This window comes from Pseudophryne corroboree, chromosome 11 (assembly GCF_028390025.1).
Source record: "Pseudophryne corroboree isolate aPseCor3 chromosome 11, aPseCor3.hap2, whole genome shotgun sequence".
Taxonomy (NCBI): Eukaryota; Metazoa; Chordata; class Amphibia; order Anura; family Myobatrachidae; genus Pseudophryne; species Pseudophryne corroboree.
The window spans coordinates 99,114,103-99,140,640 of record NC_086454.1 but is presented as its reverse complement, the minus strand read 5'-3'; the positions used below and the strand labels follow the sequence as shown (position 1 = coordinate 99,140,640).

At 47.3% G+C, this 26,538-nt stretch overlaps 1 protein-coding gene across 10 annotated transcripts in view; it reads left to right on the top strand.

Annotated features, from left to right (window-relative positions):
* Positions 1-26,538, top strand: part of MYRF (myelin regulatory factor) — a 318,723-nt gene that overhangs the window by 205,131 nt on the left and 87,054 nt on the right. For 9 of the 10 annotated variants that reach the window (XM_063944661.1, XM_063944662.1, XM_063944660.1 and 6 more), the window contains 2 exons: positions 298-359; positions 20,049-20,328. In XM_063944661.1, the coding sequence (XP_063800731.1) occupies positions 298-359; positions 20,049-20,328 (342 nt within the window). Of the gene's footprint in view, positions 1-297; positions 360-417; positions 724-20,048; positions 20,329-26,538 lie in introns of those variants that run through there. The other variant, XM_063944668.1, reaches the window with a different exon arrangement.

Sequence of the window (26,538 nt, the reverse complement as noted above, 5' to 3'; positions counted from 1 at the left end):
ACATGTTACATCTGCCCCGCCTGCAGTGCAACATGGTTTTGCCCATTAGTGTGCTTTATTTGTTTACTAACAAACCCGAATAAGCACCATTGTTCTGTATTCATATTGTTAAGCTGCAGTGGGGAATTAAACATTTCTGGTACCTTTTTATATGTTTCCCACCCTACAGACAGGATTTAGAATAGGTTGCTTGTGTCTAAACCAGTGGCTAAGCTGGTCACATCTTCTGTTTGTAAATAACAAAATATGAATCATGCGGGAGATCACAGTAAAACAATTTCTTCTTCTGCTCCTCAGCACTTTACCTGACTCTCCCCCAGACTCCGGATCAGAGGCGTACTCCCCCCAGCAGCTGAATGGTAAGTGCCTGTATGTTATTTCCCCTCCTTCATCAGTAGTTTTATCCAGCTGGTGTTATCGGTCAGGAAAGAGAGGAGGTAAGAAATTTGTGAAAGATAAACAGTGGATAAATATACGTAGGCTATACGATTTTGTGTGCAAATGGGTGAGAAATAAGAGCACTTCTGGACAAGGAGAGCTAGGGCAGAATCAGAAGGCATGGAAAGGAAAAGTTCAGTCCCAATCATCTGCTAAAGAATAAAGTTGAAAAACAGATAATGAAAAACCTGAGGCTGAACAATGATGGAATGGATCAAGAAAAAGGTGCAGGACAGTGCTTGAGCAATCTGGATTGCAAGGAGGAATAAGATCAGATGGAAAGAGGTGAGCGGCTGTGGAAGGGGAGGGTGGCAGTGGAAGTATAGAATTGACTGGGGTATTATTGTAGTGGGTTGAAAATAAGGAGGGACCTGCGGAGGAAAGTTGAAGGGGTAGAAGGGAGGCAGGATCAACATTACAGCAAAGGTAGGACCCAGCATTAAATAATCTCAAGAACATGGAATGGGGGAGTGGACAGAGGGCTCTGACAACCGGTGAGAGATCTCCAGAGAGAGGGTCAAGTTGTTTATGTGGGTGTGATGGAAGTGGGTATCTTGTCATTATATAACCAAAGGAGAGACTGTCAGCTCATTATTGCTTAGTGCCTGTGTTCTTCATGGAACTAAAGGGTTGGGACTGTGGGTGTGACAGGTGGGAGTGTCCAGGCTGGTGTCTCTGGCTTGTTGGGTACAAGACATGGGCATAGAGTATCACAGGTGAGATTGTTTAGGCTGGTGTATCTGTAACTGTGGAAAAAGTCCCTGTGTGTTGAAGCTTGGATCTTTGTTTATCAGTGCAATGAAATGTCTGGAATTCTTGTCCTGCCCCTCCCTAAATTTATCAGGAGAAATGGTCTGGCCCCACACACATTCCCGCTGCCACACGTATGCTCACTACCACAATGTACAATGTTTCTTGTAGGTTTGGGTTTCTTTTGTTAAAATATAATATTGTTGATATGTTTTAGATCTATGCATTTCACAAAACATTGATTAGGAAGTGGTATTATTTGTACATATTACTGTACACACTATAGATAGAAGTGATTTACACAATAATACGTGTGATAATACAAGTTGTGTAAATGTTAAAATGATTTCATTGTTACACTACCCTGTGCGTACTGATCACACAGTACACATAATAGTTAGACATATGTTGAAAATGGATCTGTTTTTCGGTGTCTGGATATAGAGGAATTTAAAAATGTTCAAGACTTGAGCAACCTAATAGATTGGGAAGGGAAGGGTTAAATTATAGAGGGTTTAGAAAGACTGGGTTTGTGTTCTTTGGAAAAAGTGGCTTAGAGGTAGCCTACAGTAATATGCATACATATATCTACTCCTCTTTCCAAAAGCCATATAGAGAGAGGACAAGATGTGGGTAGAAGGAGTTTGCTTTCACGGTTTGCTTGAGAGGGATTCTTTACTGTAAGGGTGGATGATGTGGAATATATTACCACAAGAGGTTGATAGAAAATACACTTATTTTTCAAAAGCATAAGTTACTTTTCATGCAAGAAGCAGGGGTGTAGCTAGAACTTTGTGGGCCCCATAGTAGCATTTGGAAGGGGCCCCTATCCCAATGCTTTCAGAAAGACAACAAAATTGAAAATCCACAGCACCAATTATTATTAGTGATGTGCACCGGACATTTTTCGGGTTTTGTGTTTTGGTTATGGATTCGGTTCCGCGGCCGTGTTTTCGATTTGGACGCGTTTTGGCAAAACCTCCCTGAAATTTTTTTGTCGGATTTGGGTGTGTTTTGGATTCGGGTGTTTTTTACAAAAAACCCTCAAAAACAGCTTAAATCATAGAATTTGGGGGTCATTTTGATCCCATAGTATTATTAACCTCAATAACCATAATTTCCACTCATTTCCAGTCTATTCTGAACACCTCACAATATTATTTTTAGTCCTAAAATTTGCACCGAGGTCGTTGGATGACTAGGCTAAGCGACCCAAGTGGCCGACACAAACACCTGGCCCATCTAGGAGTGGCACTGCAGTGTCAGACAGGATGGTCGATTTAAAAAATAGTCCCCAAACAGCGCATTATGCAAAGAAAAAAAGAGGTGCACTGTGGTCGCTGGATGGCTAAGCTAAGCGACACAAGTGGCCGACACAAACACCTGGCCCATCTAGGAGTGGCACTGCAGTGTCAGGCAGGATGGCACTTCAAAAAAATAGTCCCCAAACAGCACATGATGCAAAGAAAAATGAAAGAAAAAAGAGGTGCAAGATGGAATTGTCCTTGGTCCCTCCCACCCACCCTTATGTTGTATAAATAGGACATGCACACTTTAACAAACCCATCATTTCAGCGACAGGGTCTGCCACACAACTGTGACTGAAATGACTGGTTGATTTGGGCCCCCACCAAAAAAGAAGCAATCAATCTCTCCTTGCACAAACTGGCTCTACAGAGGCAAGATGTCCACCTCCTCCTCATCGTCCGATTCCTCACCCCTTTCACTGTGTACATCCCCCTCCTCACAGATTATTAATTCGTCCCCACTGGAATCCACCATCTCAGGTCCCTGTGTACTTTCTGGAGGCAACTGCTGGTGAATGTCTCCACGGAGGAATTGATTATAATTCATTTTGATGAACATCATATTCTCCACATTTTCTGGAAGTAACCTCGTACGCCGATTGCTGACAAGGTGAGCGGCTGCACTAAACACTCTTTCGGAGTACACACTGGAGGGGGGGCAATTTAGGTAAAATAAAGCCAGTTTCTGCAAGGGCCTCCAAATTGCCTCTTTTTCCTGCCAGTATACATACGGACTTTCTGACGTGCCTACTTGGATGCGGTCACTCATATAATCCTCCACCATTCTTTCAATGGTGAGAGAATCATATGCAGTGACAGTAGACGACATGTCAGTAATCGTTGGCAGGTCCTTCAGTCCGGACCAGATGTCAGCACTCGCTCCAGACTGCCCTGCATCACCGCCATCGGGTGGGCTCAGAATTCTTAGCCTTTTCCTTGCACCCCCAGTTGTGGGAGAATGTGAAGGAGCAGCTGTTGACGGGTCACGTTCCGCTTGACTTGACAATTTTCTCACCAGCAGGTCTTTGAACCTCTGCAGACTTGTGTCTGCCGGAAAGAGAGATACAACGTAGGTTTTAAATCTAGGATCGAGCAAGGTGGCCAAAATGTAGTGCTCTGATTTCAACAGATTGACCACCCGTGAATCCTGGTTAAGCGAATTAAGGGCTCCAACCACAAGTCCCACATGCCTAGCGGAATCGCTCTGTTTTAGCTCCTCCTTCAATGTCTCCAGCTTCTTCTGCAAAAGCCTGATGAGGGGAATGACCTGACTCAGGCTGGCAGTGTCTGAACTGACTTCACGTGTGGCAAGTTCAAAGGGTTGCAGAACCTTGCACAACGTTGAAATCATTCTCCACTGCGCTTGAGTCGGGTGCATTCCCCCTCCTTTGCCTATATCGTAGGCAGATGTATAGGCTTGAATGGCCTTTTGCTGCTCCTCCATCCTCTGAAGCATATAGAGGGTTGAATTCCACCTCGTTACCACCTCTTGCTTCAGATGATGACAGGGCAGGTTCAGGACTGTTTGCTGGTGCTCCAGTCTTCGGCACGCGGTGGCTGAATGCCAAAAGTGGCCAGCAATTCTTCGGGCCACCGACAGCATCTCTTGCACGCCCCTGTCGTTTTTTAAATAATTCTGCACCACCAAATTCAATGTATGTGCAAAACATGGGACGTGCTGGAATTTGCCCAGATGTAATGCACGCACAATATTGCTGGCGTTGTCCGATGTCACAAATCCCCAGGAGAGTCCATTTGGGGTAAGCCATTCTGCGATGATGTTCCTCAGTTTCCGTAAGAGGTTGTCAGCTGTGTGTCTCTTCTGGAAAGTGGTGATACAAAGCGTAGCCTGCCCAGGAACGAGTTGGCGTTTGCGAGATGCTGCTACTGGTGCCGCCGCTGCTGTTCTTGCTGCGGGAGGCAATACATCTACCCAGTGAGCTGTCACAGTCATATAGTCCTGAGTCTGCTCTGCTCCACTTGTCCACATGTCTGTGGTTAAGTGGACATTGGGTACAACTGCATTTTTTAGGACACTGGTGACTCTTTTTCTGAGGTCTGTGTACATTTTCGGTATCGCCTGCCTAGAGAAATGGAACCTAGATGGTATTTGGTACCGGGGACACAGCAAATCAATCAAGTCTGTAGTTGCCTGTGAATTAACGGTGGATAATGGAAACACGTTTCTCACCGCCCAGGCTGCCAAGGCCTGAGTTATCCCCTTTGCAGCAGGATGACTGCTGTGATATTTCATCTTCCTCGCAAAGGACTGTTGGATAGTCAATTGCTTACTGGAAGTAGTACAAGTGGTCTTCCGACTTCCCCTCTGGGATGACAATTGACTCCCAGCAGCAACAACAGCAGCGCCAGCAGCAGTAGGCGTTACACTCAAGGATGCATCGGAGGAATCCCAGTTAGGAGAGGACTCGTCAGACTCGCCAGTGACATGGCCTGCAGGACTATTGGCTTTCCTGTGTAAGGAGGAAATTGACACTGAGGGAGTTGGTGGTGTGGTTTGCAGGACCTTGGTTACAAGAGGAAGGGATTTAGTGGTCAGTGGACTGCTTCCGCTGTCATCCAAAGTTTTTGAACTTGTCACTGACTTATGATGAATGCGCTGCAGGTGACGTATAAGGGAGGATGTTCCGAGGTGGTTAACGTCGTTACCCCTACTTATTACAGCTTGACAAAGGCAACACACGGCTTGACACCTGTTGTCCGCATTTGTGTTAAAATAATTCCACACCGAAGAGGTGATTTTTTTTTTTGTAATTTGACCAGGCATGTCAATGGCCATATTCGTCCCACGGACAACAGGTGTCTCCCTGGGTGCCTGACTGAAACGAACCACCTCACCATCAGAATCCTCCTTGTCAATTTCCTCCTCAGCGCCAGCAACACCCATATCCTCATCCTTGTGTACTTCAACAGTGACATCTTCAATTTGACTATCAGGAACTGGACTGCGGGTGCTCCTTCCAGCACTTGCATGGGGCGTGCAAATGGTGGAAGGCGCCACCTCTTCCCGTCCAGTGTTGGGAAGGTCAGGCATCGCAGCCGACACAATTGGACTCTCCTTGGGGATTTGTGATTTAGAAGAACGCATTGTTCTTTGCTGTGCTTTTGCCAGCTTAAGTCTTTTCATTTTTCTAGCGAGAGGATGAGTGCTTCCATCCTCATGTGAAGCTGAACCACTAGCCATGAACATAGGCCAGGGCCTCAGCCGTTCCTTGCCACTCCGTGTCGTAAATGGCATATTGGCAAGTTTACGCTTCTCCTCAGATGCTTTTAATTTAGATTTTTGAGTAATTTTACTGAACTTTTTTGTTTTTTGGATTTTACATGCTCTCTACTATGACATTGGGCATCGGCCTTGGCAGACGACGTTGATGGCATTTCATCGTCTCGGCCATGACTAGTGGCAGCAGCTTCAGCACGAGGTGGAAGTGGATCTTGATCTTTCCCTATTTTACCCTCCACATTTTTGTTCTCCATTTTTTAATGTGTGGAATTATATGCCCTGTATCAATAGCAATGGCCTACTACTATATATACTGCGCACAACTGAAATGCACCACAGGTATATACGGATAGTATACTTGACGACACAGAGGTAGGTAGAGCAGTGGCCTACTGTACCGTACTGCTATATATTATATACTGGTGGTCAGCAAACTGTGCAAAACTGAAATGCACCACAGGTATGGATGGATAGTATACTTGACGACACAGAGGTAGGTAGAGCAGTGGCCTACTGTACCGTACTGCTATATATTATATACTGGTGGTCAGCAAACTGTGCAAAACTGAAATGCACCACAGGTATGGATGGATAGTATACTTGACGACACAGAGGTAGGTAGAGCAGTGGCCTACTGTACTGCTATATATTATATAATGGTGGTCAGCAAACTGTGCAAAACTGAAATGCACCACAGGTATGGATGGATAGTATACTTGACGACACAGAGGTAGGTAGAGCAGTGGCCTTCTGTACTGTACTCCTATATATTATATACTGGTGGTCAGCAAAATTATGCACTGTACTCCTACTATATACTACAATGCAGCACAGCTATGGAGCGTTTTTCAGGCAGAGAACGTATAATACTGGTGGTCACTGGTCAGCAAAACTCTGCACTGTACTCCTCCTATATAATACTGCTGGTCCCCAGTCCCCACAATAAAGCAGTGTGAGCACAGATTTATGCAGCACACTGAGCACAGATATGGAGTGTTTTTCAGGTAGAGAACGTATAATACTGGTGGTCACTGGTCAGCAAAACTCTGCACTGTACTCCTCCTATATAATACTGGTAGTCCCCACAATAAAGCAGTGTGAGCACAGATATATGATTATGCAGCACACTGAGCACAGATATGGAGCGTTTTTCAGGCAGAGAACGTATAATACTGGTGGTCACTGGTCAGCAAAACTCTGCACTGTACTCCTCCTATAATACTGCTGGTCCCCAGAATAAAGATATTTGCAGCCCCCTGAAACAAAGTGAGAGGACGCCAGCCACGTCCTCTCACTATCATTTCCAATGCACGAGTGAAAAATGCCGGCGACGCGCGGCTCCTTATACAGAATCCGAATCTCGCAAGAATCCGACAGCGGGATGATGATGTTCGGGCGCGCTCGGGTTAACCGAGCCATACGGGAGAATCCGAGTCTACCTCGGACCCGTGTAAAATGGGGGGGGGTTTGGATTCCGCTCATCACTAATTATTATTAACTTTTATGTATATAGTATTGACATTTTCAATTGCTATTTCAATTGGGATGTTTTTGTGTGATGTCGTACACTTACTTTTACAAGGAAACCCTCAATCTATGGGCCAAGATTGCAGCATTTGTGGATGCATTTAAGTTTAAAGCAAATGAGTTGAATGGTTCAAGGGCATTCCTGGATGAGTTCAGATAAGGCGCAGTGCAAACATGGTATTTCATTTATAGGACAGAATTTAGATAAATAAGTTCACATTGGCCCAGATTTATCAATCCTTGGAGAGTGATACATTGCACGGTGATAAAGTACCATAAACATCCTAGTGATATTTGGTGGACCCCCTTTATTAAAGTAAACCTTAGTTACCTTTTATACCAGTAAATAAAGACACGGAGACATGATTTTGGCAGAAAAATTGCTAGCTATTTATTTGACCCTAACCATAGCAAAACCTGTAATTGGAAAAAATTTGTTAAGATGCCGAATCAGTCGGCATAATGGTGGCAGAAAAAAGAACGGCTCTATTAAACTATTGGTAAACTTAAATTGGTAAACTGACCGAAACCGTCCAGCACCCTATCAAAACCGGTAATAGGTGTCAACACAACCCCCACAGTGACTTCCCACCGCTCCTGGGTGCCCTGCCGCTGCCTCCCGGATGGGTGGTCGAGCAGCCATTAAGTCGATGGAGGTGAGTGCACCTAAACCATATAACACTGAAACTTACTACCTATAAAAACCATACAACTACAAACTGCCGTTCTTTTCCGCCTATAAATAGCCAACGAATGAAACCAGCCAAGCAATTAAACGCCAATGCACTCCGCGTCAAAACAAAAAACAACCTCTACCCTTAGGGAGGGAGGGCGGGAAGGAAATTCAACAAGCAAAGAGACCCAAAATGGCCACTCCAGCCTATATATACCCTAACCCTCCCCCTTTTCCTAAGGCTGTACTACCTCACAGCTAGGTCCACCCCTCACAGGATGTTTAACCCATTCCTCTCCTATGTAGTCAATTCTCTCTCCATCAATCAGCTCCTAACTGTCATGTTACAGGCTGTGTTTGAAAAATTACAGTAAGGAGCTGATTGATTGGTGCTTTATCACCGTGTAATGTATCACTTTCCAAGGCTTGATAAATCTGGGCCATAATGTTTAATCCGTAGCACCCACATTACTTATTATTATAAGCCTTCCTCCCTGCAACCAGTCGTGACACTAAATTGATAGGATTCACTTTTTAAAAGTTACCTTTTCCCCACAAAACAAGCCCTGGCATTAAATTAATAGTATTGAAATTCAATAAAGAGTTTCACCCAAAGGTCCTGATATTAAATGAATAGGAGTCACATTTAATAAAGAGATTGCTCCACGAGTCCTGACATAAAATTATGATATTCACATTTATTTATTTATTACCAGTTATTTATATAGCGCACACATATTCCACAGCGCTTTACAGAGAGAATATTTGGCCATTCACATCAGTCAAAAAATATTTTTGCCTCAACGTGAACTTAAATGGAAAAAAGGGACACGAGAGCTCCTCCTAGTGTGGTATATCAATGAGACTTCAAACAGTGAAATATAAATTAATCCCAAGTGCACACGTACTGAGTAATGATGGGAAAAAAAATATATATTTAATAAAGAGATGGGGCCTAATTCAAAGTTGATCGCAGCAGCACATTTGTTAGCAGTTGGGCAAAACCATGTGCACTGCAGGGGGGACAGATATAACATGTGCAGAGAGACTTAAAGGGGGTACACACACGGCAGATGTGTGCACACATCTCTCCCACCACATGCCAAATCTAGAGCCGGCGATAGCGACGCGCGGGACTGCGCATCGCTGTCGCAGGCACCCTACACACGAAGCGATGTGTGTTTAATTAAGTAAACATTGCTACGTGTGTGCCCCCCTTTAGATTTGGTTGGGGTGTGTTCAACCTGAAATCTAAATTGCAGTGTAAAAATAAAGCAGCCAGTATTTAACCTGCACAGAAACAAAATAACCCACCCAAATCTAACTCTCTCTGCAAATGTTATATCTGTCCCACATGGTCTTGCCCAACTGCTAACAAATTTGCTGCTGCGATCAACTCTGAATTACCTCCATTGCTCCATGAGTCCTGACAAAAACTAGTTCTACCTTTTTCATGCTTTAGTGAAATGTAGGATGGAAATAACAGCATATGGGGCCTAATTCAGACCTGATTGTAGCAGCAAATTTGTTAGCAGATAGGCAAAACCATGGGGGGTCATACCGACCTGTTCGCACAATGCAATTTCTCGCAGCCGTGCGAACGGCTCTGAACTGCGCATGCGTGTGGGCGGCAATATGCGCAGGCGGCAATCCGCAGGTATGTCGGCCGCCGGCCGTCGCCACAGAGCGACCGACCTTACAAAGAAGCCGCTTGCAGCAGCGAATGCAACAAGATTGCTAGGCAGATGGCAGACCTGAGCGGCAACTCATTGTTTCCGGAAAAACGCAGGCGTGCCCAGCCGTTGAAGAGGAGGGTTCCTGACCTTCAAGCCGGATCATCGCAGTGGGTGAGTAAGTCCTGAGCTGTGCAGAGACTGCACAAACTTTTTGTTTGTGCAGCTCTCTGCACAAGCGATTGCAGCCCTGCACAGCCCTAACCCCCTCCCCTGTAGGCGTCGATTATCTGGTCGCAGCAGTGCAAAAAATAGCCTGCGTGCGACCAGGTCGAAATGACCCGCCATGTGCACTGCAGGCGGGAAGGGGGGGGGGGGCAGATATAACATGTGCAGAGAGAGTTAGATTTGGGTGGAGTGTGTTAAAACTGAAATCTAAATTGCAGTGTAAAAATAAAGCAGCCAGCACTTTCCCTGCACAGAAACAATATAACCCACCCAAATCGAACTTTCTGCACATGTTATATCTGTCCCCCCTCCCCTCCCCTCCCCTGCAGTGCACATGGTTTTGCCCATTTGCTAACAAATCTGCTGCTACGATCAGGTCTGAGGGACTAATTCAGACCTGATCGCTAGCAGGCGATTTTTGCACTGCTGAGATCAGATAGTCGCCGCCTGCAGGGGGAGTGTGTTTTAGCTGTGCAAGTGTGCAAACGCATGTGTTTCAGAGCTGTACAAACAGATCTTGTGCAGTCTCTGGACGGCCCAGGACTTACTCAGCCGTAATCTATCTATGAGGGTCATTCCGAGTTGTTCGCTCGCTAGCAGATTTTAGCAGCATTGCACACGCTAGGCCGCCGCCCTCTGGGACTGTATCTTAGCTTAGCAGAATTGCGAACGAAAGATTAGCAGAATTGCGAATAGAAAATTCTTAGTTTCTGAGTAGCTCGAGACTTACTGCTACACTGCGATCAGCTCAGCCCGTTTCGTTCCTGGTTTGACGTCACAATCACACCCTGCATTCGGCCAGCCACTCCCCCGTTTCTCCAGACACTCCCGCGTTTTATCCTGGCACGCCTGCGTTTTTCCGCACACTCCCAGAAAATGGTCAGTTTCCGCCCAGAAACACCCACTTCCTGTCAATCACACTCCGATCACTTCAACGATGGAAATTCTTCGTTCGGACGTGAGTAAATCTACTAAGTTTTGAGCTAAAATACTTACGCATGCGCACTGCGTACCATGCGCATGCGCATTTTCGCCTTAATCGCTCCGTTGCGAAAATCGGCAACGAGCGAACAACTCGGAATGACCCCCTATATACAGTACTGTGCAAAGTAAGAATGCTTTAAAAAATAGAAGTGTTAATAGTTTATTTTATCAATTAACAAAATGCAAAGTGAATGAACAGAAGAGAAATCTAAATCTAATCAATATTTGGTGTGACCACTCTTTGCCTTCAAAACAGCATCAATTCTTCTTGGTACGCTTGCACACAGTTTTTGAAGGAGCTCAGCAGGAGATTTTTCCAAATATCTTGGAGAACTAACCACAGATCGTCTGTGTATTAAAATCCTTCTGTATCTTCATGTAATAATAGACAGACTTGATGATGTTGAGATCAGAGCTCTATGGGGGCCATGTCATCAAATTCCAGGACTCCTTGTCCTTTACACTGAAGATAGTTCTTAATGACATTGGCTGCATGTTTGTTGTCGTTGTCTTGCTGCAAAATAAATTTGGAGCCAATCGAATGCCTCCCTGATGGTATTACATGATGGATAAGTACCTGTCTGTATTTCTAAGCAAAGAGGACACCATTAATCCTGACCAAATCCCCAACTTCATTTGCTGAATTGCAGACCCAAAATTGCAAGGAATCTCCACAATGCTCCACTGTTGCTTGCAGACACTCATTATTGAACCGCTCTCCAGCCCTTCGGTAAACAAACTGCCTGCTGTTACAGCCAAATATTTAAAATTTTAACTCGTCAGTAGTCCAGAGCACCTGCTGCCATTTTTCTGCACCCCAGTTCCTATGTTTTTGTGCATAGTTGGGTCCTTTGATCTTGTTTCCATGTCAAAGTTATGGCTCTTTGGCCGCAATTCTTCCATGAAGACCACTTCTGGCCATACTTCTTCAAACAGTAGATGGGTGTACCTGGGTCCCACTGGTTTCTTTCAGTTCTGAGCTGATGGCACTACTGGACATCTTCCAATTTCGAAGGGAAGTAAGCATGATGTGTCTTTCATCTGATGCACTAAATTTCTGTGGCCGACCACTGTATCTATGGTCCTCAACGTTTTCCATTTCTTTGTGCTTCAGTGCTAAGAAATATAGGCAGGTACTTATCCATCATGCAGTACCATCAGGTGTCTGATGGGCTCCAAATTTATTCAGCAGCAAAACGACAACACCAAACATACAGCCAATGTCATAAAGAATTATCTTCAGCGTAAAGAAGAACAAGGAGTCCTGGAAGTGATGGTTATGGCCCCGATCTCAACATCTTCGAGTCTGTCTGGGATTACATGAAGAGGATTTGAGCAAGCATACAGTACATCCACATAAGATCTGTGGTTAGTTGTCCAAGATGATTGGACCAATCTCCCTGCCAAACTCCTTCAAAAATTGTGTACAAGTGTACCTAGAAGAATTGATGCTGTTTTGAAGGCAAAGGATGGTCACACAAAAAATTTAATTGATTTAGATTTCACTTCTGTTCGTCTACCTTTCATTTTGGTAATTGATGCTGATGTTCCACCACTCAGGATGATATTTAATTAGCCGCAGTTATTTACTACGAATAGTTGACCCCCCCCCCCCCCCAGTGGTTGCCTCTAATACTGGACGTTTTTCCGTGAAAACACATGTGTCCAGCAACTTATCCAGGATCCTATGTGTTTTTGCCTGATAATAGAAATTTTTTTAGCCAATTTTTTTTAGAAAAAAACAGCAAAAAAGATGGCACTATTTAGATAGGGAGAAAAAAAAAGGCTAACAGTAAAAAAAAAAAATGGGTATGGGACTCCAGGTCTACACCAAAAAGGTCGACGCCAATTGGTTGACACATCTTAGGTCGGCATGGACAAAAGGTCGACATGGAAAAAGGTTGACATGAGGTTTTTTTATTTTTGGGGTGTTTTGGTGTCGTTTTCGCTCGCCATGCTTCGGGCAAGGTGCCTTGCTCCGCTACCGCTGCGCTCGGCACAGGTTACCATTCCCAATTATAGTCCACGTGGATCGTAAAGTATGAAAAAGTTCAAAAAATGAAGAAAAAAAAGTGAAAAACTCATGTCAACCTTGTTCATGTCGACATTGTTCATGTCGACCTTTTGTCCAGGTCAACATTTTGTCCATATCGACCTAAGATGTGTCGACAAATTGTTATTGACCTAAGGTGTGTCGACCTTTTTGGTGTCGACCTGGAGTCCGGATACCAAATTTTTTTTTGCAAAAAATACAGTTTATTGTAGACAAAAAAATATCGGTGCATATTGAATACCCCCTCAGTATTTTAGTGATCACAATATCTGTCACACTTACCCTTGTGCACTGTTACATTGACATGCTATATTTCTTTGCAATTTAATGGTAAGTCTATTGTTCACCTGTCCGCAGAATCAAATTATTACAGAAAGACATCATTATAGCATGGTACAGTAGGTGCATTGTCCACAAACTCTCTTCATTGCATTGTAACAAACGTGTCCGATGAAGTGCATGTTCAGGTTTTAATTACAGCAGTGTCTTATTCTAATGAATGATACTACAGTAAAAGTCTGGAGATCATCCCACATTAATCGGTTTGTCTATTTCAGCTTTATAGCTAATTATAATATCTAATTATTATATAACATTGTACTTTTAGTAGTATGTATTTGCACACTCGTTAATACAGTATGTAGACAAAAGTGATTGCCGCCCCCCCCCGCACAAGTAAAATGGTGTGCTCCTGTAGCAGACACGTGTTCGTGAAGGTATGAAATGGGTAGAGGGCACTGATCATTTGCTAACAGAATGGCTTGACGGAAGCAGCTAAGTACAGGTACACCACCAATTATCCGGCACCTGATGGTCCTGCACCTCTTTTAATCCGGACACATCAGGTGCCAGGGGAAGTTAGGCTGTGGGTGGGAGTTAGAATGTGGGAGGCACTTAGATAGGCTGCGGGAGGTCTTAGGTTAGCAGTGGGAGGCTTAGGTTAGACTGCAGGAGGTCTTAGATTAGCAGCGGGAGGTTTTAGTTAGGCTGCGGGTGGGGGAGTCTGGCTGCGGGCGGGTAGTTGGGCTGTGGCGGCGAGACAGGCTGTGGGTGGGGAATAGGGCTGCATGGCCTGAGTTAGGCTGTAGAAGTCAATCTGATTAGAATTAGGCTACAGAGGGGGGTCAGCATGCTGACGACACCACCATCAATGATACCACCGATAATCCGGCAACACCGATAATCCGGCACAGTGCTGGAACCGAGGGTGCCGGATTATCGGTGGTGTACATGAATCATTTTATGAGTGAATGTGCTTATGCATTATAAGTGTTAAAAAATGTGCCCCTTTTTGAGAATTTCTAGGTTAAATTTGCTTTTGTGGTATTACCAATAGCTCATTAAAACCCTAATTTGCCATTTCTTCTGTTTTTAAACTCATTTCTCTAACGTCCTAGTGGATGCTGGGAACTCCGAAAGGACCATGGGGAATAGCGGGCTCCGAAGGAGGCTGGGCACTCTAGAAAGATTTAGGACTACCTGGTGTGCACTGGCTCCTCCCACTATGACCCTCCTCCAAGCCTCAGTTAGATTTCGTGCCCGGCCGAGGTTGGATGCACACTAGGGGCTCTCCTGAGCCCTTAGAAAGAAAGTATAGATTTAGGTTTTTTATTTTCAGTGAGACCTGCTGGCAACAGGCTCACTGCAGCGAGGGACTAAGGGGAGAAGAAGCGAACTCGCCTGCTTGCAGCCGGATTGGGCTTCTTAGGCTACTGGACACCATTAGCTCCAGAGGGATCGACCGCAGGCCCAGTCCTTGGTGTTCGGTCCCGGAGCCGCGCCGCCGTCCCCCTTACAGAGCCAGAAGCAAGAAGAGGTCCGGAAAAACGGCGGCAGAAGACATCAGTCTTCACCAAGGTAGCGCACAGCACTGCAGCTGTGCGCCATTGCTCCTCATACACACTTCATACTCCGGTCACTGAGGGTGCAGGGCGCTGGGGGGGGGGCGCCCTGAGAAGCAATAAAAACACCTTGGCTGGCAAAAACTCCACAATATATAGTCCCAGAGGCTATATATGTGGAAAATACCCCTGCCAGAATATGGAAAAAAGCGGGAGAATAGGCAGCGGAAAAGGGGCGGAGCTATCTCCTGCAGCACACTGGCGCCATTTCTCCTTCACAGATCCGCTGGAAGGAAGCTCCCTGGCTCTCCCCTGCAGTCTACACTACAGACTACAGAACAGGGTAAAAACAGAGAGGGGGGGCACTAAATTTAGGCGCAATATATATATTATATAAAACAGCAGCTATAGGGGACATAACTCAGTTAGTCCCTGCATTATATAGCGCTCTGGTGTGTGCTGGCATACTTTCACTCTGTCCCCCCAAAGGGCTTTTGTGGGTCCTGTCCTCATTCGGAGCATTCCTTGTGTGTGTGCGGTGTGTCGGTACGGCTGTGTCGACATGTTTGATGAGGATAATGATGTGGAGGCGGAGCAGATGCCTTTAGAAGGGATGTCACCCCCTGCGGGGCAGACACCTGAGTGGATGGGCTTATGGAAAGTAATGAGTGCACGTATAGACTCCCTATATAAGAAAATCGACGACATGCCAAATGTGGGACAGCCGACTTCTCAGCTCGTGCCTGCCCAGGCGTCGCATGGGTCATCAGGGGCTCTAAAACGCCCGCTACCTCAAGCAGACCCAGATGTCGACACTGATACTGACACCAGTGTCGACGACGATGAGTCTAACCTGATGCCCACTAAGGCCATTCACTGCATGATTGAGGCAATGAAAGAGGTGTTACACATTTCTGATATAACTACAGGTACCACTAAAAAGGGTATTATGTTTGGAGAGAAAAAACTACCCGTAGTTTTTCCCCCATCAGATGAATTAAATGAAGTATGTGAAGAAGTGTGGGCTTTCCCTGATAAAAAATTGGTAATTCCTAAGAAGGTACTAATGGCGTTCCCTTTCCCGCCAGAGGATAGGTCACGTTGGGAAACACCCCCTAGAGTGGATAAAGCGCTCACACGTTTGTCTAAAAAGGTGGCACTACCGTCTCCGTCTCCGGCCGCCCTCAAGGAACCTGCTGATAGAAAGCAGGAGGCGATCCTGAAGTCTGTATATACACACACAGGCATTATACTTAGGCCAGCTATTGCGTCAGCTTGGATGTGCAGTGCTGCCGCTGCGTGGTCAGATAAACTGTCAGAAAATATTGACACATTAGACAGAGACACGATCCTGTTAACCATAGACCATATAAAAGACTCAGTCTTATATATGAGAGATGCACAAAGGGAAATCTGCCGACTGGCATCTAAAGTAAGTGCATTGTCCATTTCTGCTAGGAGAGGCTTATGGACTCTCCAGTGGACAGGAGATGCGGATTCAAAAAAGCACATGGAAGTGTTACCATATAAGGGTGAGGAATTATTTGGGGATGGTCTCTCGGACCTAGTTTCCACAGAAACGTCTGGGAAGTCAGCATTTTTACCCCATGTCCCCTCACAGCCTAAGAAGGTGCCGTTTTATCAGGTTCTGACCTTTCGGACCCAGAAAAACAGGCGTGGAAAAGGCGGGTCCTTTCTGTCCAGAGGCAGAGGTAGGGGAAAAAGGCTGCAACAAACAGCAGGTTCCCAGGAGCAAAAGTCCTCCCCCGCTTCTTCTTCCAAGTCCGCCGCATGACGGTGGGGCTCCACAGGCGGAGCCAGGTACGGTGGGGGGTCGCCTCAAAAATTTCAGCGATCAGTGGGTTCGCTCACAGGTGGATCCCTGGATCCTGCAAATAGTATCTCAGGGGTACAAGCTGGAATTCGAGGCGTCCCCACCCCACCGGTTCCTAAAATCGGCCTTGCCGATTGCTCCCTCAGACAGGGAGGCGGTGCTAGCGGCAATTCACAAGCTGTATTCCCAGCAGGTGATAATCAAGGTACCCCTACTTCAACAAGGCCGGGGTTATTATTCCACTCTATTTGTGGTACCGAAACCGGACGGTTCGGTGAGACCCATTCTAAATTTGAAATCCTTGAACACGTACATAAAGAAATTCAAGTTCAAGATGGAATCGCTCAGGGCGGTTATTGCAAGCCTGGACGAGGGGGATTACATGGTATTCCTGGACATCAAGGATGCTTACCTACATGTCCCCATTTACCATCCTCACCAGGAGTACCTCAGATTTGTGGTACAGGATTGCCATTACCAATTCCAGACGCTGCCGTTTGGACTGTCCACGGCACCGAGGGTATTTACCAAGGTTATGGCGGAAATGATGATACTCCTTCGAAGAAAGGGAGTTTTAATTATCCCGTACTTGGACGATCTCCTAATAAAGGCGAGGTCCAAGGAACAGTTGTTGGTGGGAGTAGCACTATTTCAGGAGGTGCTGCACCAGCACGGCTGGATTCTGAATATCCCAAAGTCACAGCTGGTTCCGACGACACTGCTACTGTTCCTGGGTATGATTCTGGATACAGTCCAGAAGAAAGTGTTTCTCCCGGAGGAGAAAGCCAGGGAGTTGTCATCTCTAGTCAGAGACCTCCTAAAACCAAAACAGGTATCAGTGCATCACTGCACACGGGTCCTGGGGAAGATGGTGGCTTCTTACGAAGCAATTCCCTTCGGCAGGTTCCATGCCAGAATCTTTCAGTGGGACCTGTTGGACCAGTGGTCCGGATCGCATCTTCAGATGCATCGCTTAATAACCCTGTCTCCAAGAACCAGGGTGTCTCTACTGTGGTGGCTGCAGAGTGCCCATCTTCTAGAGGGCCGCAGGTTCGGAATACAGGACTGGGTCCTGGTGACCACGGATGCCAGCCTTCGAGGCTGGGGGGCAGTCATACAGGGAAGAAACTTCCAAGGACTATGGTCGAGTCAGGAGACTTCCCTTCACATACATATTCTGGAACTAAGGGCCATCTACAATGCCCTAAGTCGAGCAAAAGCCCTGCTCCCACACCAGCCGGTGCTGATCCAGTCAGACAACATCACGGCAGTCGCCCATGTAAATCGACAGGGCGGCACAAGAAGCAGGATGGCGATGGCAGTAGCCACAAGAATTCTCCGATGGGCGGAGAATCATGTACTAGCACTGTCAGCAGTGTTCATTCCGGGAGTGGACAACTGGGAAGCAGACTTCCTCAGCAGACACGACCTCCACCCGGGAGAGTGGGGACTTCACCCAGAAGTCTTCCAGATGCTGGTAAACCGTTGGGAAAAACCACAGGTGGACATGATGGCGTCCCATCTCAACAAAAAGTTAAAAAGATATTGCGCCAGGTCAAGGGACCCTCAGGCGATAGCTGTGGACGCTCTAGTGACACCGTGGGTGTACCAGTCGGTTTATGTGTTCCCTCCTCTGCCTCTCATTCCAAAGGTATTGAGAATAATAAGAAAGCGAGGAGTAAACACAATTCTCGTGGTTCCGGATTGGCCAAGACGAGCGTGGTACCCGGAACTTCAAGAGATGCTCTCAGAGGACCCTTGGCCTCTACCGCTCAGACAGGACCTGATACAGCAGGGGCCCTGTCTGTTCCAAGACTTACCGCGGCTGCGTTTGACGGCATGGCGGTTGAACACCGGATCCTAAAGGAAAAGGGTATTCCGGAAGAAGTCATTCCTACGCTTATTAAGGCCAGGAAAGATGTTACGGCAACGCATTGTCACCGCATATGGCGAAAATATGTTGCATGGTGCGAGGCCAATAAGGCCCCAACAGAGGAATTTCAACTAGGTCGATTTCTGCATTTCCTGCAAGCAGGAGTGGATATGGGCCTAAAACTAGGCTCCATTAAAGTACTGATCTCGGCTCTGTCAATTTTCTTTCAAAAAGAACTAGCTTCAGTACCTGAAGTTCAGACTTTTGTAAAAGGAGTGCTGCATATTCAGCCCCCGTTTGTGCCTCCTGTGGCACCTTGGGATCTCAACGTGATGTTGAGTTTCTTAAAATCACATTGGTTTGAGCCACTAAAAACCGTGGATCTGAAATATCTCACGTGGAAAGTGGTCATGTTATTGGCCTTGGCTTCAGCCAGGCGAGTGTCAGAATTAGCGGCTTTATCATGTAAAAGCCCTTATCTGATTTTCCATATGGATAGGGCAGAGTTGAGGACTCGTCCCCAATTTCTCCCTAAGGTGGTGTCAGCGTTTCACCTGAACCAGCCTATTGTGGTGCCGGCGGCTACTAGTGAATTGGAGGATTCCAAGTTGCTAGACGTTGTCAGGGCCCTGAAAATATATGTTTCCAGGACGGCTGGAGTCAGGAAAACTGACGCGTTGTTTATCCTGTATGCACCCAACAAGCTGGGTGCTCCTGCTTCTAAGCAGTCTATTGCTCGCTGGATTTGTAGTACAATTCAGCTTGCACATTCTGTGGCAGGCATACCACAGCCAAAATCTGTAAATGCCCATTCCACAAGGAAGGTGGGCTCATCTTGGGCGGCTGCCCGAGGGGTCTCGGCTTTACAACTTTGCCGAGCAGCTACTTGGTCAGGGGCAAACACGTTTGCAAAATTTGATACCCTGGCTGAGGAGGACCTGGAGTTCTCTCATTCGGTGCTACAGAGTCATCCGCACTCTCCCGCCCGTTTGGGAGCTTTGGTATAATCCCCATGGTCCTTTCGGAGTTCCCAGCATCCACTAGGACGTTAGAGAAAATAAGAATTTACTCACCGGTAATTCTATTTCTCGTAGTCCGTAGTGGATGCTGGGCGCCCATCCCAAGTGCGGATTGTCTGCAATACTTGTACATAGTTACTGTTAACTAAAGGGTTATTGTTGAGCCATCTGTTGAGAGGCTCAGTTGTTTTCATACTGTCAAACTGGATATAGTATCACGAGTTGTACGGTGTGATTGGTGTGACTGGTAAGAGTCTTACCCGGGATTCTAAATCCTTCCTTATTATGTCTGCTCGTCCGGGCACGGTGTCCTAACTGAGGCTTGGAGGAGGGTCATAGTGGGAGGAGCCAGTGCACACCAGGTAGTCATAAATCTTTCTAGAGTGCCCAGCCTCCTTCGGAGCCCGCTATTCCCCATGGTCCTTTCGGAGTTCCCAGCATCCACTACGGACTACGAGAAATAGAATTACCGGTGAGTAAATTCTTATTTTAACATTGCTCTTGGTCTTATGAAGCCCAATAACCAGTGTTTTCCTAATAACACAATGCAGCTATAATCAGATTAAGCTATGTAATTCTCTCACTCGTGTCTTCTTTCTTATTACAGATCCTCATATGCTTCGCACTATGACCCCTGAAAACATATGTCACATCACCCCGCCTTCCCGCCTGGAGCACCCACCTCCATCTCATCTACAGGGCCCGCCACCTCCACATCCCGCACACCAACAGCATTATCCCAGCATGCAACGGGAACTGTACCTGAAAGTAGAGTCCCTGATGCCACAATACCCATCCCTTGGACCCGGTATTCCCCCTGCAGACCTTCACCATGTACAGCAGTCTCAGATGCTCCATCAGCTCCTACAGCAACAACATGGCGCAGAGTATGTATTGTCTGAGTGCGGAGGCAGCTATTGTCAGCATGCTACATGCTTTTATTCTATACATGTAAAAGCTTGGCTAGATTTGAATGAGGAGACAGGGGACTCACCAAGCTGCAGTAAGTATTCCTTCAGGCTGTCATGTTAGGAAATGGCTTTGAGCTAGGGCCATAAGGGGATGAATAACAATAGCAGCCTTTCGAAGAGGAGGGAGGGACCCATTTGATTGTACTACTTGTGGGTGGAAGGAGTCTTCCTCTTGCTGAGGAAATGTGGCTAGTGTAGTGCTAGTATCGGTCTTAAGAAACATGTGGGGAGGGGTATCAGGCAGTGAATAGAGTATAGTGGACCAGTTCAACCTCTTAGCTGGTTGGTTGCTATGGACATCTTCTCCACTTTGTCTCTTCTTTATTGTTTTCACTGCCTGATACATCACCCCATGAAGGCAGAGGCATCAAAATGTTTTAAGGTCGAGTGGGTGGGGGGGATATAATTTTGACACCCCTAGGCCACACCACCTGGTGCAGGGGTTAAACAGTAGAAAATTCAGTGGTGGCATGGAGCGTACAGGGCTTGCTGTGCATTGTAGTGTGTCTGATGTGGATTGCACCATCAGGCTTTAATCTCACTGTGAGGGCAGTAGCATCTAAGCAGTGGTGGTATACAGTATATAGCAGTGGGGGTATAAATGAATGATTACGCAAAGGCTTCAGGCTTTCAGCACTGTGGATACATTGCTGCTTTCTGTAGCACTGTAAGGGAAAATACCTCTCTAGGGGATCTAATTGGAGTCCGGGTGCATCAGAGAAGAGAGACTGACGGAATGGCCTCACATGCACAGTACCGCCTATGCAGGATGAACTGATGTGAGAGCCTTGGCAGCAATGCTTAAAGTGGTCCTAGAGAGGTGGTGAAACTCACCCTTCCCTACCCATGGCGCCCATGTAATAAAGGTATTGGCCCTCATTCCGAGTTGTTCGCTCGCTAGCTGCTTTTCTCTGACGTCCTAGTGGATGCTGGGAACTCCGTAAGGACCATGGGGAATAGACGGGCTCCGCAGGAGACTGGGCACTCTTAAAATAAATATTAGGTACTATATCTGGTGTGCACTGGCTCCTCCCTCTATGCCCCTCCTCCAGACCTCAGTTAGAATCTGTGCCCGGCCAGAGCTGGATGCACTTAGTGGGCTCTCCTGAGCTCACTAGAAAAGAAAGTATTTGTTAGGTTTTTTATTTTCAGTGAGATCTGCTGGCAACAGACTCACTGCTACGAGGGACTGAGGGGAGAGAAGCAAACCTACCTGCTTGCAGCTAGCTTGTGCTTCTAAGGCTACTGGACACCATTAGCTCCAGAGGGATCGAACACAGGGCCCGACCTCGATCGTCCGTTCCCGGAGCCGCGCCGCCGTCCCCCTTGCAGAGCCAGAAGAAGATAAAGATGAAAAACGGCGGCTGAAGACTCCTGTCTTCATTAAGTTAGCGCACAGCACTGCAGCTGTGCGCCATTGCTCCCATAGCACACCACACACGCTCCGGTCACTGTTGGGTGCAGGGCGCTGGGGGGGCGCCCTGGGCAGCAATTAGTTTACCTTTTGGCACAAATAGCACATAATACAGTGTATAACACTGTATATGTGCAAAAACCCCCGCCATTAACATTATAAAAAGCGGGAGAAGCCCGCCGCTGAAGGGGCGGGGCTATCTTCCTCAGCACCGCCAGCGCCATTTTCTCTTCACAGCTCCGCTGGAAGGACGCTCCCCAGGCTCTCCCCTGCAGTATCCAGTACAACAAGGGTAAAAAAGAGAGGGGGGGCACATAAATTTAGGCGCAAATTGGTCTTAATAAGCAGCTATTGGGAAAAATCACTCAGTATAGTGAAAATCCCTCTGTTATATAGCGCTGTGGTGTGTGCTGGCATACTCTCTCTCTGTCTCCCCAAAGGACTTTGTGGGGTCCTGTCGTCAGTCAGAGCATTCCCTGTGTGTGTGCGGTGTGTCGGTACGGCTGTGTCGACATGTTTGATGTGGAGGGCTACGTGGAGGCGGAGCAGGAGTCGATAAGTGTGATGTCGCCCCCTACGGGGCCGACACCGGAGTGGATGGATATGTGGAAGGTATTAACCGACAGTGTCAACTCTTTACATAAAAGGTTTGATGACGTAACAGCCTTGGGACAGCCGGCATCTCAGCCCGCTTCTGCCCAGGCGTCTCAGAGGCCATCAGGGGCTCAAAAACGCCCGCTAGCTCAGATGGCAGACACAGATGTCGACACGGAGTCTGACTCCAGTGTAGACGAGGATGAGACAAATGTACAGTCCACAAGAGCCATCCGATGCATGATTACGGCAATGAAAAATGTGTTGCACATTTCTGACATTAACCCGGTTACCACTAAAAAGGGTATTATGTTTGGGGAGAAAAAGCAGCCAGTGACTTTTCCCCCATCTGATGAATTAAATGAATTGTGTGAAGAAGCGTGGTGTTCCCCTGATAAGAAACTAGTGATTTCTAAGAGGTTACTGATGGCGTACCCTTTCCCGCCAACGGATAGGTTACGCTGGGAGACATCCCCTAGGGTGGACAAGGCGCTCACACGATTATCTAAAAGGGTGGCACTGCCGTCTCAGGATACGGCCGCCCTAAAGGAGCCTGCAGATAGAAAGCAGGAGGCTATCCTGAAGTCTGTATATACACACTCAGGTACTATACTGAGACCTGCTATTGCTTCAGCATGGATGTGTAGTGCTGCAGCAGCATGGTCTGATACCCTGTCAGACAACATTGATACCCTCGACAGGGATGCTATTTTGCTAACCATAGAGCATATAAAGGACGTTGTCTTGTATATGAGGGATGCACAGAGGGACATTTGCCGGCTGGCATCTAGAATTAATGCAATGTCCATTTCTGCCAGGAGAGTATTATGGACTCGGCAGTGGACAGGTGATGCTGATTCTAAAAGGCACATGGAGGTTTTGCCTTATAAGGGTGAGGCATTGTTTGGGGACGGTCTCTCGGACCTCGTATCCACAGCAACAGCTGGGAGGTCGACTTTTTTACCTCAGGTTTCCTCACAGCCTAAGAAAGCACCGTATTATCAAGTACAGTCCTTTCGGCCTCAGAAAGGCAAGCGGGTCAGAGGCGCATCCTTTCTGCCCAGAGGCAGGGGTAGAGGGAAAAAGCTGCACCAGACAGCCAGTTCCCAGGAACAAAAATCCTCCCCTGCTTCCACTAAGTCCACTAAGTCCACCGCATGACGCTGGGGCTCCACAGGTGGAGCCAGGTGCGGTGGGGGCGCGTCCCCGGAACTTCAGCGACCAGTGGGTTCGCTCACAGGTGGATCTCTGGGTTCTACAAGTGGTATCTCAGGGATACATGCTGGAGTTCGAGGCGACTCCCCCTCGCCGTTACCTCAAATCAGCCTTGCCAGCGGCTCCCAGGGAAAGGGAGGTAGTCCTGGCGGCTATTCACAAGCTGTACCTTCAGCAGGTGATAATCAAGGTTCCCCTCCTTCAACAGGGACGGGGTTACTATTCCACAATGTTTGTGGTACCGAAACCAAAATTTAAAATCCTTGAACACTTATGTAAGGAAGTTCAAGTTCAAAATGGAATCGCTCAGGGCGGTTATTGCAAGCCTGGAAGAGGGGGATTTTATGGTGTCGCTGGACATCAAGGACGCTTATCTGCATGTCCCCATTTACCCACCTCACCAGGAGTACCTCAGGTTTGTGGTACAGGACTGTCATTACCAATTCCAGACGTTGCCGTTTGGTCTGTCCACGGCACCGAGGGTATTTACCAAGGTAATGGCCGAAATGATGATACTCCTTCGGAAGAAGGGAGTTATAATTATCCCGTACTTGGACGATCTCCTTATAAAGGCGAGGTCCAAGGAGCAGTTGTTAGTCAACGTAGCACTATCTCGGGAAGTGCTGCAACAGCCTGGCTGGATTCTGAATATCCCAAAGTCGCAGCTGATTCCTGCGACGCGTCTGCTCTTCCTGGGCATGATTCTGGACACAGAACAGAAGAAGGTGTTTCTCCCGGTGGAGAAGGCCCAGGAATTGTCATCTCTGGTCAGGGACCTCCTGAAACCAAAACAGGTGTCGGTGCATCACTGCACGCGAGTCCTGGGAAAGATGGTAGCTTCTTGCGAAGCAATTCCCTTCGGCAGGTTCCATGCAAGGATCTTTCAGTGGGATCTGTTAGACAAGTGGTCCGGATCGCATCTTCAGATGCATCGGCTGATCACCCTGTTCCCGAGGGCCAGGGTGTCTCTGCTGTGGTGGCTGCAGAAGGCTCATCTTCTCGAGGGCCGCAGATTCGGCATACAGGACTGGGTCCTGGTGACCACGGATGCAAGCCTCCGAGGTTGGGGGGCAGTCACTCAGGGAAGGAACTTCCAAGGACTGTGGTCAAGTCAGGAGACTTCCCTTCACATAAATATTCTGGAACTAAGGGCCATTTACAACGCCCTGAGTCAAGCAGAACCCCTGCTTCAAAACCAACCGGTGCTGATTCAGTCAGACAACATCACGGCGGTCGCCCATGTAAACCGACAGAGCGGCACAAGAAGCAGGATGGCGATGGCAGAAGCCACAAGGATTCTCTGATGGGCGGAGAATCACGTGCTAGCACTGTCAGCAGTGTTCATTCCGGGAGTGGACAACTGGGAAGCAGACTTCCTCAGCAGGCACGACCTCCACCCGGGAGAGTGGGGACTTCATCCAGAAGTCTTCACGCTGATTGTAAATCGTTGGGAACGGCCACAGGTAGACATGATGGCGTCCCGTCTCAACAAAAAGCTAAAAAAATATTGCGCCAGGTCAAGGGACCCTCAGGCGATAGCTGTGGACGCACTAGTGACACAGTGGGTGTACCAGTCGGTTTATGTGTTCCCTCCTCTTCCTCTCATACCCAAGGTACTGAGGATTGTAAGAAAGAGAGGAGTAAGAACTATACTCATCGTTCCGGATTGGCCAAGAAGAACTTGGTACCCAGAACTACAAGAAATGATCTCAGAGGACCCATGGCCTCTGCCTCTCAGACAGGACCTGTTACAGCAGGGGCCCTGTCTGTTCCAAGACTTACCGCGGCTGCGTTTGACGGCATGGCGGTTGAACGCCGGATCCTAACGGAAAAGGGCATTCCGGATGAAGTGATTCCTACGCTGATAAAGGCTAGGAAAGACGTGACAGCACAACATTATCACCGTATATGGCGAAAATATGTTGCTTGGTGTGAGGCCAGAAAGGCCCCTACAGAAGAATTCCAGCTGGGTCGATTCCTGCACTTCCTACAGTCAGGAGTGACTATGGGCCTAAAATTAGGATCCATAAAGGTCCAGATTTCGGCCCTATCTATTTTCTTTCAAAAAGAACTGGCTTCACTGCCTGAAGTTCAGACGTTTGTTAAGGGAGTGCTGCATATTCAGCCCCCTTTTGTGCCTCCAGTGGCACCTTGGGATCTTAACGTTGTGTTGGATTTCCTGAAATCCCACTGGTTTGAGCCACTTAAGACCGTGGAGCTAAAATATCTCATGTGGAAAGTGGTCATGCTATTGGCCTTAGCTTCGGCTAGGCGTGTGTCAGAATTGGCGGCTTTGTCGTGTAAAAGCCCTTATCTGATCTTCCATATGGACAGGGCAGAATTGAGGACTCGTCCCCAATTTCTCCCTAAGGTGGTATCAGCGTTTCATTTGAACCAACCTATTGTGGTGCCTGCGGCTACTAGGGACTTGGAGGACTCCAAGTTACTAGATGTAGTCAGGGCTTTGAAAATATATATAGCCAGGACGGCTGGAGTCAGGAAAACTGACTCGCTGTTTATCCTGCATGCGCCCAACAAGCTGGGTGCTCCTGCTTCAAAGCAAACTATTGCACGCTGGATCTGTAGCACGATTCAGCAAGCTCATTCTGCGGCAAGATTGCCGCATCCTAAATCAGTAAAAGCCCATTCCACAAGGAAGGTGGGCTCTTCTTGGGCGGCTGCCCGAGGGGTCTCGGCTTTACAGCTTTGCCGAGCTGCTACTTGGTCGGGTTCAAACACATTTGCTAAGTTCTACAAGTTTGATACCCTGGCTGAGGAGGACCTTGCCTTTGCTCATTCGGTGCTGCAGAGTCATCCGCACTCTCCCGCCCGTTTGGGAGCTTTGGTATAATCCCCATGGTCCTTGCGGAGTTCCCAGCATCCACTAGGACGTCAGAGAAAAT